The sequence below is a fragment of the Haliaeetus leucocephalus genome, unplaced genomic scaffold (genome assembly GCF_000737465.1).
Source record: "Haliaeetus leucocephalus isolate CR32 unplaced genomic scaffold, Haliaeetus_leucocephalus-4.0 Scaffold773, whole genome shotgun sequence".
Taxonomy (NCBI): domain Eukaryota; kingdom Metazoa; phylum Chordata; class Aves; order Accipitriformes; family Accipitridae; genus Haliaeetus; species Haliaeetus leucocephalus.
This window is the reverse complement of record NW_010973209.1, coordinates 5,465,861-5,484,013: the sequence shown is the minus strand read 5'-3', so window position 1 is coordinate 5,484,013 and position 18,153 is coordinate 5,465,861. Positions and strand designations below refer to the sequence as shown.

Genomic DNA, 18,153 nt, shown 5'->3' with positions numbered 1-18,153 from the left:
CCGCACGCCCCCCCCCCCCCCCCCCATCTGAGGCAAGCAGGTAGGTAGTGTCTGTGCTGGGGACTTTCTGCCGGGGAGTGTCTTATCAATGCCTGCAGCAAACAGGCTAGCGCTAGTTTTTTTTGTGGGTAGGGCTGGGGATGAGCAAAATGGGGAAAGTAATGAACCAAGAGGACGACGGGGCAGGTAGACTGGAAGCTGAGAGAGGGGGATTCAGAGTGTGTTGGAGGACACAGCCTGCTAGTGTCACAGCTGGTGAGTCTGCCTTGAGGGGCCACAATTTGTATAGGTTTGTGTCCTCTGCTAAGTAGCACTCTGCCCTTCCTAACAAATACTGTGTATTGTCAAATGAGTGCATTTGCTTAGGTATCTCGTTTTTCCTGAATCTTTCTTCCTTGCTTCTAACATGTACCTAATCCAACTACATAACCTGACTGCAGTATTTAAAAAAACCTCACGGTTCTTACTCTGTTTCTCGGGTTATCTATATGTTGTGCCTGTGACAGCACTCTATACGTAGTGTTACTGCTTTCCTACACCCAGTTCCTTTATTTGTGCAACTCTAATGAAGTAGTACTGAAGAGAAATATGTTAAATCGAGAGATCAGTCAAGGCAAGCTGCAGAATCTTGAGGGGAAAGACTCAGTTTCAGGCCTAGGTTTTTTTTCTTCGAATGAGTAGATAACACATTCTTTCTTCAAAACTGAGAGGGGAAACTGTCTTTTGATTATTTTCTCTTGAGATTGGAAAATTAAAATCAGTGAAGTCAATTTTAGGGTTCTTCACAGGCCAGCTTCTTAGAATCTTTGTGCTAAGCTTGAAATGCTTTATTGGTATTTTTAAAAACCCAAAAATGTCTCTGTAAAAGGCTTATTCCTGAGAGAACAAAGCATAAGCCAGGCAAACTTGGATGAGTTTGGATGGTAGTTTAAAAACATGGATTGCTTGTGTTTGTTGCCATCACACCTAATCGAAAATATTTGCTGCTTTTTGCTCAATTTACTTCCATGTTGCTGGTTGCTGTGGAAGGCAGGGTAGCTTGCTGAGGGGCGGCTGTTCCCAGGGCTGGGAACATTCCTTTTGATGTTGTCACGATGCTGCAAGTGCACACGTAGAGAAACAAGCAAAATGCAACTGGTTTTGTTGATGCTGTGTTATAAAACGACCAAGTTTGCTCAAGAGGCAGCAGTTCCTAGTTATGTAGTTTTGTTTAAATGCTTATCTTAGCTAACTTTTGTCTACTTGGTAGATAGAGAAGCTTATTTGATAATAAAATCACAGCAGTTTTGGCCTTTCTGTTAACTATTTGAGGTATCTTTGCAAGTCACTTCTTGGGAAACATTTTATAGAGGTTATGAGAATGAGTGGTTTGCAGAACTTGCTTCTGCTGTGGGGAAAGTTTTCTAATTGATGTTGAAGTTTGTTACATTACTGAAACATAGTAGGCCTGCTTCTTCTATAGGTGGATATTTTCAAGGGGTAACAGCCAAACTGTTTTCTATTACAGATGACAGAGAAGTGCATACTCTGACTTGTATGCTTGCTTAATGTGGCTTCCTCATAAGAGCTGACTGTGTTCTTATTAAGGTTTTAAACCCACTGTGTAATAAACAATTTCTGTTGAAAAGATTTTGCTATCCATAGCATGGTTTAGATATGTCTGAGGAGCTTATTTAGAACCTATTCATGCTGCATAGTGAAACTAGTTTTACACAGGGACAAATGCGTTGACTCATTTTGTTGATATGGTTCATTGTACAATGTTCACAGGCTCCAAGGAAGCAACAGTTGAGGCATCAGAATCAATTGGATAAGTCAGTTGTCTGACCATCCATCTCCTCATCTAGACCTCCTAATACTTGGAAGCATCTTCAAAATGGAGGGAAAATTTTGGTAGTTTTTTTCTATGTATTCTTGCAGAGGCTTTTTTAGGTATGTAATTCTTTTAATGGCAGTCAGATTTTTCTGTTTGAGTTTTGATATACTGTGGGTGCCTTTCTCTTCACTGAAATTGAGTCCTTCTCCATCAACTCTTGTTAGGGGCACTGCTGTAAGTCAGATATAATTGGAGATGCCACTTAACTCAACAAGGTTGCTTTTTGCATATACCCTGAATGGCAAAGTTCAAAGCTAAAGTGTTGTTTCAGAATAAATTCCTTTGCTTACCATCAGCATTTAAGTGTTTAAGGGAAGTAGGTATTTAAGTAAGCATTGTAGGGAACTAGTCAATTCCTCTTGAAGGTTTCACAAGATTTTTTGGAAATGATGTACTGCAAAAAGATGTTAGATTGTTCTTTTACCTTTTCTTATCCACTTCCCTTAAGCTTTTCATTCTGCAGCGCTACATTGTTTGAACCTGTAATACTGTTATACCTGGCAGCGTCCTTAGTTCAGACCTCATTCATGTGCTTGGTATTAAGCAGTCAGATAACACTCATTGTAGTGAAGAACTTTAGGAAACTGTATCTACATTTTGTACTGGCCTTCCTCTCAAGTTTGATGTAAATTGCAGAAAATGGAAGCTGTTAGCCAGCAAGACAGCAGTAAGACTATACCAGCTGCTGGTTCTTAGCTTGTAAACTTCATCTGAAACTGGCCTTGCAACTCTAGATTTTCAGCCCTTTTTATAACTGAAAATGCAGCACTAATTTTTCAGATTGCTGCTTTGCCATTATCTCTCCCTATCATTCTCTCAGTCTAGATAACGGAAAATTTTTGGCTATGGTGGATGGTGAAGTGGCTTCCTTTATCCTCCCCTATCACATAAACTTCTTATCATGAGCTTTTGGCATGTAAGCTTTACATTCCTGTATGTTAAAGACCTATATTAAGTTCAGCTTGCATCCTGATTTGTTTGTGTACAGGTATAATGGTTCTATTGCTTGTGAGTTCTGAACAGGAATATTCTACTTACTTGTGCCTTAACTACATAATGCAAAAGTAAGTGCCTAAAAATATTTTATTGATGATCCAACATAATCACTGTAGATGGCAAAAATTTGGGTTGATAGATTAAAGTTCTTAACTTTGAGAATATGTGATCTTGCTGCTAAAAATATAAATAGAGAACATGTGGCTTGGAAGGAAGAAAAATTAGATGTTTAGTTGTATGCCAAGCGGAAGACAGATTGAGGTCCTCTAACCACCCTTTAATTACTAGTATCACTATGGATGTGTTGTTATTAAAACAAAAAAAGCAAACCCATGGAAATTACTGTGAAGAATCTAGTTGTGCTATGAGATTCATCTAATAAGAAGCAAAGTTGATGTATAACTGGGGACACAAGTTCTTATGAGCTAAACTTTTACCCAGCCTTCTTTTACCATATCTATTATGCTACAGCTTATTTCTCATTCTTGCATAGAAAAGTTCCTTTGCATTCATTCTTTCTTGATGGTCATCATTATCCATAAAAACTATTGTTCTCTTAGTCCTTCTGCGTATTGAAGGAGGAAGAAAAGGAGGTTCTTCTAGCACTGTTGCCCTCAAAAGACTTTCAGCCTGGGAACACTTACTGGCATTGGTGATATCTGTAGCAGTGGAACTTCCTCTGTGGGCATATTTGTCCTGAATATATGGGTTGGTATAAAAAGTCACTTCTGCAGCCCAAATGAGGGTAGCTAGACAGGTAAAGTTCTGCCTGTGGGCACGTTCAGAGTCTGAAATGTGGCAGGAAGTACTAGACAATGTATGTGGTAAGTTACATCCTTGCCATTTACAAACTCCATATTGAGTTTTCTTGAATTTTGTTTTTGAAAATGCACTTGGGGTGAAATATAAACCTATGTATGTTGGCAGTTTTGTCAGTTCATATGCACTTCATTTCATGAACTCGATTCTTTTATGGTGGCTGGGCTCCCTATCTGTACTTGAGCAACAAATGTGGTTTGTTGACAGTGAACGTTTCAGTGTATTGCGTTTGTAAGTAACACTGAGTTGTGTTTAAGTAACTGATCACTACTTGCTATTTTTAAGTTTTCAAAATGGCATTTTCTTCGTTAACATAGGTGGTGCGTTTGTGTCAGAACCCAAAACTGGCATTGAAGAACAGCCCACCCTATATCCTAGATCTGCTACCCGATACCTACCAGCATCTACGAACCATTCTATCACGCTATGAGGGGAAGATGGAGACCCTAGGAGAAAACGAGTATTTCCGCGTGTTCATGGAGAACCTGATGAAGAAAACCAAGCAGACAATCAGCCTTTTCAAGGAAGGGAAAGAGCGGATGTATGAGGAGAACTCTCAGCCTAGGTAATGGGGAGAAATGTTTTCAAATATTTATGATGTAAGTTTGCTTTAGTGAACAAGAGCTTGAACAAATGTCTGTTGGTTGATATGTTGTCTGTATGTGAAAACAGACTTTGAAGAGATTTAAGTCTAAGTGTAGAGTTTTAAGTAAACTATATTTGGGTATATTGAAATCTGAGAGCACAGTAAGTGTTCAGAGCCTGTATAGACTTAGTTGTTGTGTAGTTTAGGTATGATAGGTTAATAGAAACAATAAAGTCTGCAGTGAAAAGGTTTTGCAGTCCTTTGCATTCTCACATAGAGAATGCCTTGTGAGAGAGGATGATAAGGTTCAGAATGACGTTTCTGGCAATTTTAGGAAACAGTAGAATATTTAATGTTACATAGCAAAAGAGTTATCCAGACTAAAACTTGTTATTAATCTTTAGGCTTTACAGAACTTTTCCTTTTTCTGGAAACAGCAGCTGTCCAGTATTTCGGGGTGGGGAGTAAAACATATTTTGTGGGAATAAAACATATTACTAAAACCCCATAACTTTCATACATTGGAAACTTCATATTTAAGGTAGATCAGGGTGCCACACTTGTAAACTCTCCTTTCATTTTGTTCAGAAGGCATAGCTGAGATCAAGGGACATCTTCAAGGTGAACAGCACTTACAAAAAAGGATAGGTGGAGGTAGAAACTGCAATTGTATCTGAATATAAGGCATTTTGGAACAAAATAGCATGAATTTGATGAGCACTGTACTGTACCTGAAAAGGTGCTTCTTTCCTTCATCCAGCTTTAAGGAAAGGAGAGCCAAGGTGATTTAAGAGTAGAATAAAGCTCTGAAAAAGGTTAATCATAAGTATTTGTCTAACTGTTGGCAGCAGGTCTAACGGACAGAGATATACAAAGCATACATTTGTAACTTTAAACTCATTTCAGGATTTTGGAGTAGGTGCTGAATTTAAAAACAAAAAACAAACACCCCAAAAAACCAAAAAAAACCCCCAAACCCAACCAGTGGAAAAAAAGCAAAAACCACCCAGTGGCTGAACGTAATTGCTCTGGGGAGAATATGTGGTTAACGCCCTGGCAGCTACTTGCTTGAATTACTTGGCAGGGGGCAGGAGGTGTGCAGAGGTGCTGGCACATGTTTCTGGTATAATATTGAACTCTATATATCATATTCTGTAATATTGAACTCCAACAAAAGACTATGATAGTGGCTCCAGAAGGCATTGTTAATGCTCCTGTTTTGTTTTGTTTTGGTTTTTTTTTTCACCAACAGTGTTGAAGAATGAATTAAGAAATGGAAGTTTCTTTCTGGATTGTTGTTTAGCATCGTTTCTTTGTGAGATGATAAGACTTACTCTTAGGGTTCATTTGAGACAGGGTTTGGGGAGTGTAAATATGTCATCTTCATGTGGTACACTTGCTTCTTTTAAAAGTTTAGTTATCTGTATGAAGCCTTCAGGAATTGGGTTCAATAAAATGTGCGAACGCAAAAGATAGATGTAATATTATATCAGTGCCCTCTCTCCCCACCAGCCCACCTTGGGAGAATGCGGTTACTATAGGCAGAATTGGCTTGTTGCAGGTGAGAAGTGGGTTTTGGGAGATGCTGCTAGCTGGAATTCTCAGAAAGTGTTATAGAAAGTAATGGATGTAACCAGTATGGGGAGAAAAGAGTTCATTAGCCCGGTATGTTTTGCAGATGAGGCGATACTTAATGGAAAATTGCATTATTTTTTTTTTTTAGCCTTCACTCAGATCAAAATGAGCCACAGTATGAAAATCACTTTTTACTGTGAATAAATTGATTAAACTGATTAAAAATAATCTCTGCATCTTCTGCTGGAACTGGTCATTTTCTTGTACCATCCTTTGAGATATTAACAACATGGACTATCGTTCAAGATTTTTGCAGTGCAGCAGGTTGCTCTTAAAATACTTTAAGTAGCATTTATCTTGAAAATGGTTTTGTGTGTTTCTCCCATGTAATACAGTCAATATTATTTTCTAGAACACTTTTGCCTCCAGAAGTAGGCTAAAAGGGTATATAAAACCCTTTAGAATTTATCTGTGATGTTTGTTCTGGTTAACTGTGCGTGTATTGTGATCTGTCTATCATGAATATGGAACATCTGATGAGTAAATGATAGCTATGTCAATCATAAGTCCAACATCTCACCTCCAGTCCCTTGTTTTTTCAGAGAAGTGAAGGAAAATAATTCCAGAGAGTTAATCATCCTAGTCAGTTTGTAGTCAAACTAATTGACAAAAGGGGGCGGGGGAAATCCAAATCAATAGATGTGAACTTCAGAAACAGGATTCCAGTAGGGGCTTGCTTTCTCACAGCAGTGATGGGAGTCTTTGGGGAATGGCTAGTTGTACCATTTATGAATAAACAGCTTACGAAGGAAGCAACTGTGGTGAGACTTGTAAACATAAGCATAAAAGCAAAATCACATCCCAGCTAGTCTCATTATCTTCCTTTGCTTTTCACTCAGCCCAGGAAGCAGCAGTTACTGTTTTGAAGGGGAAATATCAAGACACCCTTTTCCTGGTGCTGGTAATGAGCATGATAACTTTCTCAATTCTCTAATTTGTCACAGAAAAGAAAGAGGTTAGAGTAGTCAGTGCATATGATTCGTATACCGGTTGAAGAGATACCTGCACAAAGAATGGCAGTTTTGGTTCAGCTAGGGATTCTATTAAATGCTGTACTTCCAGCATCAGACTTTGTGGTTGTGTGAGCTTTTGGAACCTGATCACTTTAAGTGCTATTTGTTTCATCTGAAATTTAATTAAATGAATTTTTTGCTATAAATGCACTTTTAGATTTAAAATTTGTGTAATAATTTAAGGTGAATAAACTTAAGAAATTTTATCACCTTGTTAGGAGTTGAAGAAAAATATTAATTTTTTCTTTTTGTAAGAATTAATGAATTCAAATATCTAAAGTGTGGGAGAAGCTTTCTAAAAGACTGTCAGCAGCCTGCAAAACAAACAAATATAAACTGAATCTGGTATTCACTGGAAATGTACTCATGGCAGTGTGTGTGTATATGTGTATATAAAAAAATCTGGTTTGCTCTTGATATCATGCAAGTTTGTGGCTAATGTTAGTCTGCAGTTTTTTTGAAAACATGCCTTTAAAAATCTAATCTGGTGTACTGAATAATCGTTTTGTCTTGACTTTTTCTGACTTTTTTTCCCCTGTTGTCCTTGAAGTTTCTTTCTTCCTGTCTTCCAGATTTAGCATTCATTTTGTTTCCTGTTGTGTATGCTCTTATTTTCCTCGCCCCAAATGTCTCTTGATGTAGAGCAAATGCACTATTTTGACATTTGCATAACTAGCGTGCAAGCTGTGCAGGTGTTTGCTACTAGCAAACAAACCAATAATCAGAAATGACTGAAGTCTCTCTTAGATTGTAGGATCAGAATTGTCTTGATCACTTGAGTATCAACCTTCTATTTTTATTATTTCTAAATTGCTCTTTGTGTATTTCCTCTCAAACATTTTAGAGATTCTCCAGTGTTTTCATCCAAGGTGGACTAAGGCAGAATTGGAGCACAGCTGCGGAGAGCACCATGTCTTGTAGCTGCTTGTGCTGCTTTGAGAGTTCATAATAGCTACAAGATGTGTGTCATTTAGCATTGAGTGGTTTCGTAGTGTATGTGTTAGAGTAGACTGTGTGGGAGTATAATATGGATGCTATTTGGTGTTTGCTGTAAGGCAGGCAGTTTAAAATCCAGTAGTACAAAATAAGATTGCAGTTGCATATTGAACATTTAAAGGTGTGTTTGTGGAGAGAACACATGCTGTGATGTATTCTCCAACTTTCAAACTACAGTAGAGGAACAGAGGTGCTGGGAACAGGATTAGAAAGGGCTTGTGTGAACACTCGCTGCTTACGGATGTGGGTGAGTGTTTGTTCCTTCAGTTTTAAACTAGTTGCAGTCATAGAGCTGTTAAAAGTGAATGCAGCTCTCCTGTGTCATACCTTAACCGTCAGCATGCTGAAAGCATCCTCCTGTTGTGGCTAACGCCACAGTTAGCATGACATCCAATGCTATGAGCGCTCAATGGCTTCCTTTCTTTTCTTAGGACTGTAACGACCGTTTTGTCTCTGTAACCCTGTGGGTTTGATATATAGTCGTTCAGATGAAATTGTTACTCTTGCATAAACTCATACTGCGATTTTTGTGAAGAGAACTCATTTTATTAGGAGAGCTTTAAAGATGCTATTTAAATTCTGCTTTAGCTCACTTCCATATCTGTTTAAAAATTAATGCTGTTGAGGGTGCTTTTAAAGCTATGTATGCACTTCCTGACTAGTAAGTACATGCAGTAACTTCTAGTTACTGTTTAAAGACTGAGATTTAACAAATAGATTGGATTCAAGTGGTGACTTCTGAGTAGGTGTGGGTTTTTTAGTGGAGATACTATATTGCTCCTCTGAGTTTTGACAGCTTAGGAGCTTATTTGGGTTGTCCATGCTAACAGGTAGGTTGACCTCTAAAAACAAAGTATATATTTGGGGATTGGTAAAATAAAATGGTAACATCTGCAGGCTTTGCTGTTGGAATCAAATAGTATTTCAAGAGTTAATAATTCTGGATATTTTGTCATATGCTTGCAGTAAGGTAAAGGTAAGTCATTCAATAATTGGTTAGCTGTGCTGCAGTAATTAGCACATATTCTTGAGGCTATACATATTTCCAAAGCTGTTGGTTCCTATTCTTTATAGATCCACAGTGCTTTCTACTGCAAAAGGTATTTTAAGGCTTGTCACTTGAAGTTTTAAAAACAAAACAAAACACTCAGAGGTGAAGTTTGCAGCCTATATAGCTGAAACAGTGCAGTAAAAGAAATTCTGTAGAGGGTACTTAGCAAGTCTATATGCAACGGAGAAATGTACACCTGTTGAGCACTGAGCGGCTTGCTCTGCTGCTTATAGTGGTAAATACGTGACTTCTCTGACCCTGTAAATATGGTGAATTTCTTGAGTTTAATTTTTCACTAGTGATAACAAAAACTGGTTAAACATACATACTTTTTTCCTGTAATGTGATGGTTCAATTGATTGATAGTGCCATTAATGCTAATGCCGCAACTGTTCTGAACATGCTGAACTTGCCTAAACTCTTGATTACAGTTTAATTTAGAGGCTCCGTGGTTATGTTGGAATATTTTTTTGTCTCTATTGCAGAAAGCTTTTACTTGCATAGAGGAGCTGTCATTTGTCGGCTTTCCTCACTACATAAATTACTTATTGCAACAGCTTCTTTGCAGTTGTGTAAATAGATTATACTTCATATGGCAGGACAGAAAAATAGCTTTCTGATCAGTAGACAGGGATAGGAATTGTCTGTTACTTGGGAAAGGATTAATTAGGCTGAAGAGTCCATTTTTCACCAATGAATCAAATTTACTGTTTATGTTAAAACAGTCTTATGAGGGAAAATACAGAAAATTTATTTATGAAATAAAATCAGACCACTGCAAATGTTTCCACACTAGAATGCAGTTATGTAAGCTGGAGGGTGGGGGTTAGGTGAAAGGCTGAGGAGAAGTAATTACTCAGGATGTGGACTGGATGTTTAAGAGATAGCACAAGTTATTTTACTAGTTCAGCTTGCATACTTTTGAAAACAAACTGTTAACAAACCTGGTTAACAAAACTAACATATCTGTAGAGAAAACGTAGTTAGGCAGGGAATATCATAAACCCTCACCATATAACATGGAGTTGCAAAAAAGGTTTGGGAAGCTAGTCCCTATTTAACTGTTGTCTTTCTGACAATAGCCTTATGGGATGCTGGCTCAGCAGGATTTCATATTCTTCTCTTGCTCCAAAGTGAAGACTTATTAATTTACACAGGAAAAAGCTACCAATATTTAATGTCTACTGGAAATGACCATGCATATCTCTGAAGGGGAAGGAAATGCATGAAGAATGACTTGGGGGTGGGGAAGCTGGATTTTAAAGAGGAAAATGTTGGAAAACACTTGTGCTAAGCCATGAACCAGAAAAGCCCTCTGGGGGGAGGGGTTAATGCTCTAATCTCATATTTTAGAGTGCTTGCACACACTCCTGTCCAGTGAAAAAGAAATAGTAGTATAAAATGTGGAACTCAAATGGTGCATGGTATGTGTGAGTCCTCTTTCTGACACTTCCTTCTAATCCAGCTAAGACTTCTTTTTTTTTTAACAAAACCCACTAGTGTGAAGTCTACATCTGCATTTAAATTAGAACATCTTAAAGAAAAGAACAAGCTCCAAAGCTGCCCACAAGAAAGGTTTCCTTGCCAGTCTGCAGCATATGAACACTAACTAACTGCTTATTACCCAAGAAGAAATTCATTATCATTTAAATGTTGTTGGAGAGAGGAATGTGAATTTTTTTTTTTCCCATTTGGCTTTAAATTTCTAGTTTAGGTGGTAGTTGTGGAACTTAAGTAACACTTAGCGTAATTGGCATAAGATTGCATTTATTTTAGTTTTCTTTCCATCGAAAATTGGACCACTGTCTTGAAAACCAATTTATGGTTTACATATGTAATGGCTTACAAATGTAAGCTTTCAAATTATTACATAATAAAGAAGTAAGATTTTTATTCTTCCTTGCTCTCAGAGCCTATAAAACTGTAGAGTTTTATGGAAGACTAACTGTGGACTTGATGTTGTGGATGGAAGTGTGTATTATTTAGTTTGTAGTAATTATCATTTGAAATGTGGATAGATTTCTCTGCTGGCAAAAATGTGTTACTGCTACTTGGCAATGATATCATGTTTCTTGGGTGCTTGGCTTGTGTATTAAGAGCCAAGATGTCATGTTTTGGATTTCTGTTGATTTGAAGAAGTCTGCAGTCACAGCCCTTGCAGCCAGAAAACAGATAGTGTTTTGGTGTGTGAAAGCTTTTCTGAACTATAAGATGACGTTGAACAAAACCTCATTTTGCTAGAAGGTACTGAACAAAATTAGGCCAGCTGCTTCACAACAGTTTGAAGCAATACCTTCTGTGGTGTTTGTGAACTTGCTGGCTTTGCCCTGTTTCCATCTCTGGAAGATTAATCAGGTGGCACTCAGTTATGTGCCATCCACAGCTGGCTCAGGTAATGTAACTTGCTGACTGCTACCCACCTGTAGAAAGGACTGAAAAATTACTGTGGAGGATAAGTTGGTCATGGTGAGTATGGTGCGAGGGGAAAAAGGGAGATCTGTTGCCAAGCTACTCATCAGATCAGCTGTGAGCTGGGCAAATACTGCCATTAGCTGCAATCCCAGAGTCTGAAGCTTGAAAAGCAAACATATGCTGGAGTTGTATGTTGTACTGGAGTATGTATGTTGCAAAATATCTTGCGTTTAGTATTTTGACAGGATGCGAGTTGGGAATGAAGCGATACAGCTGACAGACCCTTCTGCCAAGGAATCCCCCAGTGGCGTCATGATGTCCGAGATAGTTTGGGGTAGCTGAAGATCGAGTGTGAAATATGGAGTCTTCCTTGATTTGGAAACAGGGCTTTTGTGCTTTGTTTTTCCCTTTAACTGTAGCAAGTAGCCCCTGAAATATAAATTTTGAATCCAGTCCAGAGAGCCCAAATATAAGTTTAATGAGTAGTGTTGTTCTGAGTAGTAAGTTTTGCTGTGTAGTCCCTTGAATCTGGTAAAAGAATTAATATGTTACCTAGGTGAGAGATTATCCTTTATCTTGTATATCCTGTATGTTGAGCTCTTTAAAGACCATTAATTGTATCAAATTAATTATTCTCTTTAAAGTGCTTTCTATAATATTTAAATGCAGAAAAATAAGTGGATTTTTAGCCTCTTAACATTAAAAGAAATCTAGCTTGTTAAAAATATAACACTAGCATTTGTGCCTAGAATAATAAGTCCAGATCCTTTAAAGGTCAGTAGGTTGGTGCTTCCAGTCAGCACACTGAACTGTTGTCCTTTCTGCTTCAGATCAGTTGCATCCATTTGCATAACAATACTGAGTTTGCTGAAGTTTTCTGGTCATTTGTGGCCTGCAGTATATTTTGCATGACACTTTAAACTGATTGGCATGCTTTGCTTGCAGAACTGAAGGTATTTAAATATATATATATATATGTTAGTTGAAAAGTGCCAGGATTCAGAAGACTGTAAGGAAACACGTATGTTTTGTATAATGTTTCTGTCCTGTAATATCTAAAGCACTGATAAAGGATTTGGCCTATATAATTTCTTGCTTCTTTAAAGCTACAACTGGTACCATTAAAAAAATTTAAAATTGAGATAAATACTGCATGCAGAGAATGCCTTTCACTAGTTAACTATTGCATTTTTGGCCGTAGACATAATTATTTGGTAAAAAAAGGGGAGGGAGGGAATAGAGGGGAAGCTTCACAGCAGTCGCAACTGTTGTACACAGATTTGTTGCAGATATTAGACAGGGTAAGAGTCTAATGTAGTGATTGCAGTCAATTTTGAGTTGGCTTTGTGGGGGCTAGCTTAGGCGCAGTGTTTTACATACGTGGCAGTTTAGCTTCCAGATGCAGTTAGATGTGTGTTCTATGCATGAGCTGACATCCTTAGCCAGGCATGCTGGTGCCCACGGCATCCACTGATGCAGATCAGCTCTTCCACGGAGAAGGCAACAAGTAGTGCTACCCTGCATGCATTTGATTCTGCTGTTGAGAGTATGTAATGGAACTGGGATCAGACCGAGAATGGACAGAAGTATCTAGTCCTGTGGTTTATGCGTTCCCATTCCCATTTTGCTGTTTTAAGAAGTGAAGTCTTGAAGTTGCAGAATTAACCAGGGGGTTTTATAGCTCTACAAAAAATGAAACAGTGAAGCCTGTAGTTCTTTAAATGGAAAAGTGTGTTTGGAGCTGAACCTCATGGTAGCAAGAGGTGATAAACATGTTATGTGTTTGTTTCCTTTTTTCCAAAGGGTGCCGGGATGAGCTAGTCTACAAAATCAATGTAGCATTAGCTGACGCTCTAAAATTCTATAGTACAAAATTAATTTGCTGATTCTAAAAAGTTTGGTTTGCTGTTAGTCTGCTATATTAGTTGTCCTGTGGAAATACTGTAAATGTTACAGAGCAGTGGCCGAGTGTGACTTTGTAAGGTGACTTCTGTTGAGCCAGTAATAGTTAAATGGAATTTCATTCACTTCCTGTGTTGCAAGTTTTGTTGAAAGTAGTTCCGCTGTTTCTATTTTTAAAACTGATTACTGTGTGTAGAGGACTCTGAAGCTGTCTCAGAGTTATAAAAGACATCTTGGGATCACCTCAAGCATTTCCACTTACTGCTCGTATGCACTCGCTGGACTTTTATGTTAACATGAAGAGCATGCAGAAAACTTCTTGCTGGTGTGGTATTAAGATAGAAGATACAGTTTTTTCTGGAACAAGGCACAGCCACCTATCTGCTGAAATTGGGTCTAACTGCTCATATCTGTTGCATAGTTTGTAACATCTGAAAAGCATGTGTTATATGATAACCTCACACCTTTGTGGTTGCTGAAAGGTGTGTTTTACTTGTTGGAGACTCGTTAAGAGAGCTGGGGTTTTGGTGGTTTTTTTAGTTCTTAAATTTTCAAAACATCAAATTGTAAGATGTAAAGTAGTTACAGGAAAAAAGAATGTTTGGCTGTTTGCAGGACCAAGAACTGTGGGTTTGGGGTTTTTTTTTTCCTTGAGTACTGGAGCTTGCATTTACCTGTAGCGGGTGCTAACCCTGTCACCTAAACATCATCTGGAGGCAAGTGTGTAATTCCAAAGTAACCCCAGAAGTGAGAAGGTAGGAAACTAGTATTTCCTTAGTTATAATTTCCTGCAGCAGTACTTAGTAGATAGTATTCTGCAATAATGAGCACGTGATAAGGAATTAGAAATTCCCTAGCTGTAATTCTAGCTTCCAGCAGTTTTTCTTTCTGTCCTTCAGCTGCCTCACCTGTAAAATGAGGTAAAACACTTTTTTTTTTTCTTTTCCTCAGAAAATTTAATATGATCTCATATTCAGAAGAATGTCAAAGTCCTGAAGGAAGCTTTATCCATCAATAGGGTTGTTGAGTGTGATTTGCAGAAAAGCAAGCATTAATTGCTCAACTAGTGAAATAATTATAGTGTGCTTGTAGCTCTGCATGTCATAAACTTAAATGGAGAGCCACTGGAGAGATAAGACTGTGACACCACGGAAGCCATTTTGGACTGTGAGTTGCTTAAAAAAAATACAAGTTTTCAGCAGTAGCATGAATAATAGTACAACAATTAGAATGTGTTTCCCTCAGTTTAACTGAGCAATCGTCTCATTTCCAAGCCACCAATTTGTAATTCTCTTACCAAATAAATGTAGAATTTCTGTAGAAAGGAAGTGGTGCAGCTGCGTTGTCCTGTGTGAACGTGTTAGTTAATTCTGCAATTCTGTGAGGACAGAAGCAATTAGAAACTGCGTCATCTGTTCTAGGAGCTTTCAGTCAATGAGTTTAGTGCTAATGTGTCAGACACTCCCACATCCTCTGTAATGCTTTTTCCCCTTAATCTTCCATTAGAATAAATAGGTATACTTTTTAAAAAATACTCTGTAGTCATTCCTCCAGTTTACTGAGATAGTATTTCTTGTTGTGATCTGCATTTTTGGGTCATGCCCCTTTAAACAGCCAGTTGCAATGTAGAAAGCACCTTCTCTTGAGTTTTGAATAGGATGGTTTTACAGTAACTTAGGTCCTCAGATTTGAATTCTTTTTGCCCTCTTGAATCTTCATTGTTGACATGTAGTTTTAGCCCGTTTGGTGCTGATTTTATGAAATAAAGCATTTTCTCAAAAGTGTGTTGAAGTCATTTGAGTCGTGTTCAGCTTAATTTTGCTTTGGGGCCAAGGTGGAGGTGTAGCTGTGTTTGTGTTAACTTCCTGGGAAGAATCTTTGTTAAATGAAGCCTATTCTTAGAGAGGCTGAATGTTTTTTGTGAAAACCCAGTGTTCCAAGTGTAACTACAGTCAGTGGGAGTGCAAATACAAAAATCCCTTTGAAAATTCAGTTGTATATAAGAAATATGCACAATAACTTCAGAGATGTGAAGCATTTTGTAGTTGGTTGTCTTGTGTTACAGCTCTTAATTCCTCTGCACAGCAGTATTTGTAGCATGTTTTCAACAGAATGAGTTTTGCAGACATGACAGTATGTGCATGTCAAATTATGGCATGTGAGCACAACATTGTGACTAAATCATCCAGTGGAGCGGTCTCCTTGCTACGTGTGCAGAACAAAATTATACTGTGTCAGTTGGTTAGCTGCGAAGTAGTTTAGAAATACTGGAAGAAAATGAAAAAATCCTAGCTGGCAGTGGCAGAAATGGTAGTACTAGAAATGGTAGTACATTAACATTGCCTTGAGGTGAGAAAGGCATTTTAGTCATGAAGCGCATTAGGTGCTGTATGACTTTGTAACATGAATTAATTTAATTAATCGTGCTGACATAGCTGAAAGAAGCAAAGCTCTGATTAAAACCGTCCTCTGCCATTAATGGTTTTGCAAGACTGAGCCTATACGGTGGAAAAATGCTTTTGTCCAGCAAACAGGAAACTGGAAAAGAAAAATCTGCTATAGGTCTGGGGGAGGCAACAGTACCAGAAAACCCAGATGGGGGCTGGCCCTCAGAGGGGCTGCAGCAAAGAACTGTGGTGCAAATGGAAGTGCCTGCTCGACCTTTTGACTTCCGCTAAGATGCGTGGAGCAAAACCAGTCATGAAGCAGGAAGGAAGTAGCACAACCACAGCGGAGGGGGCACGGAGGAGGGAGGACGAAGGAACATGCCTGTTCAGCCTGCAGAGCTGCCGGCAGGCCTGGCCCGGCCTTGGGGAGCCAGCTGATTAATAAGCACTGGGTAACTGAAGAAACAGTCTTGCTGCATGCTGGTTTTTGTTCCCCAAAATGATTGCTTGAGACCTGCATCTTTAGACCCCTGTCAGTGTCAAGGTAGCGCAGTTTTACAGGCGAGTGTGATTGCAGCTAAACAGGCTCTGGTGATGTTTCTGGGTTGTTAAAAGAAATGGTTCTCTGTTAACGTTGTGTGTACGGAAGGAATAATGCCTCCACACTAGAACTGCAAATGTTTTGTAGTAAAATATTTGGTTACTCTATTGAGTGGAAAAATATTTGGCTTTCTAAGCTTTCACTTTTTATGTCGTTGATTCACTATCTAACGATAATAAGCTGAATACTTTGCATGTATGTATGAAAGCACTTGCAGGAACATGAAATCCTACCTAAACTGTATCTGTTGCTCTGTCTTTGCATGTAACCACTGAACAGAAGCATGCTGTAGTTCTTTGTTTGAAGCTGGCACAGGTGTTGCCTTCAGCTCAGTTGCAAACAGTGAGGCAAGCCAACTGATGTGGCCTGTGGTCCCTGGGTAACGTTTTCAAAAGCGCTTATGTGACAGGTGTTTAAATTCCACTGACTGTCAATGGCATTTAGGTGCCTAAGTCAGTGATTCCCAAACTGCAGCTGGCATATGCCTGGTGCAACTTCTGGTAACAGTATTTGTGTTCATCACTATGTTTAGCTAAAAGTTAGAAAGAGGGCCATCATCGTCTATAAGAAACATGGAAGATTGTTGGAGGTCTGTGGCCAAAAATATTTGGGAATCTCTGGTCTTAAGTCACTTGAGTATTCTTTGAAAATATTACCCTTTTTCTGGGAGAACACTTGCTTCTGTTTAGCCGAAGCAATGGAGATGAGGACAGTTGCTGATGTTACTAAAAATAAAATACAATCATAATCACTAAACTTCAATATGTCAGTTGGCCTGTAGTAATTTACAATTGTGTAACTTGGTTTGTTAAAATGAAGGAGTTAACTCTTGAAAGAAAATGTCTGTCCTTTTAGCACAGGATTGGTAACTAGTTGCTGTATGTAAAAGCTAGTTACTGACATAAAACACTCTGCAATTTGCTGGGTTTTATGTTAACTTCCTGTGTTTTTCCTGTTATTTACCTAAGATACAGCTGAATACTTGTAAAAAAATAATAACCTTAAGAAATGAAAATGTTCAGGTATTAGAAACTTTTTTGGAAACAAAGTCCTTCAGTGTGTGTTTTTGTAAAATCATTTGTTTATCCATCCTTAAGCCTGCGGAAGTTCTTACTTCTCTTGCTGAAATGATGTGCTCAGCTGAGTGCAAGCACTTCCTGAAACTCAGCTAAGAGAGAAGGCTCTTAGGCAGAAGTGGTAAGCAAATGGACACAGGAATATACCTTGTCTTCTTGCAGTGTTAACTGTTGCGTTGTTTAAACCGTGCACTTGTTCACTTAGCTTCTTGTTCGAGAGTCAGAAATGCATTTGTGCTTGCCTGATCATACCCAAATTTTCACACTGTGCTGGGCAGCAATAGGAGAGTGTCTGCCTGAAATTACTTTCCTTCCATCTATAAATATTGCATACATTAGTTTCAAGCATGCTTAGAATTTTTTCACAAATAGGACATGAGTTTTCAAGTGTGTTAGCAAGTCGGTGCTAACTTGTGCCATATATCAAAACAGCTTTAGGATCGCTAACTTTTTAGTCATTTGGCATTAATGCACTGCTGTGAGATGCCACTTTACCTGTTCAGATTGCACACAAATATTGCATGCTGGCCCTCAAGGAAATTATTCAGAATTTAATTCTTACCAATTACTTGCATGTTAGTGTAACAAAAGTTAGCAGGTTTTGCTCAAGCATCGTTTTCATAAACTTAGTAAAAACAAATACCATCTCTTTTTTTGCTTGAGTTGTAGATGGATGAAATGATTCATAATAGTATGGTGTTTTCTTTTTTTTTTTTTTTTTGCACTGCCATAAACTGTCATATTTTCTGTCATTTTATGGAAGTGGGGACTTTCAGAAGACAGCTCAGGGAACAAGCTCTGTA

General features: G+C 38.3%; 1 protein-coding gene across 2 annotated transcripts in view; it reads left to right on the top strand.

Annotated features, from left to right (window-relative positions):
- Nucleotides 1-18,153, top strand: part of CBL (Cbl proto-oncogene, E3 ubiquitin protein ligase) — a 54,419-nt gene that overhangs the window by 12,447 nt on the left and 23,819 nt on the right. The window contains exons 1-2 of one of the 2 annotated variants that reach the window (XM_010581455.1): nucleotides 2,885-2,940; nucleotides 4,009-4,256. In XM_010581455.1, the coding sequence (XP_010579757.1) occupies nucleotides 4,129-4,256 (128 nt within the window). In that variant the 5' untranslated portion in view covers nucleotides 2,885-2,940; nucleotides 4,009-4,128. Of the gene's footprint in view, nucleotides 1-2,884; nucleotides 2,941-4,006; nucleotides 4,257-18,153 lie in introns of those variants that run through there. The other variant, XM_010581454.1, reaches the window with a different exon arrangement.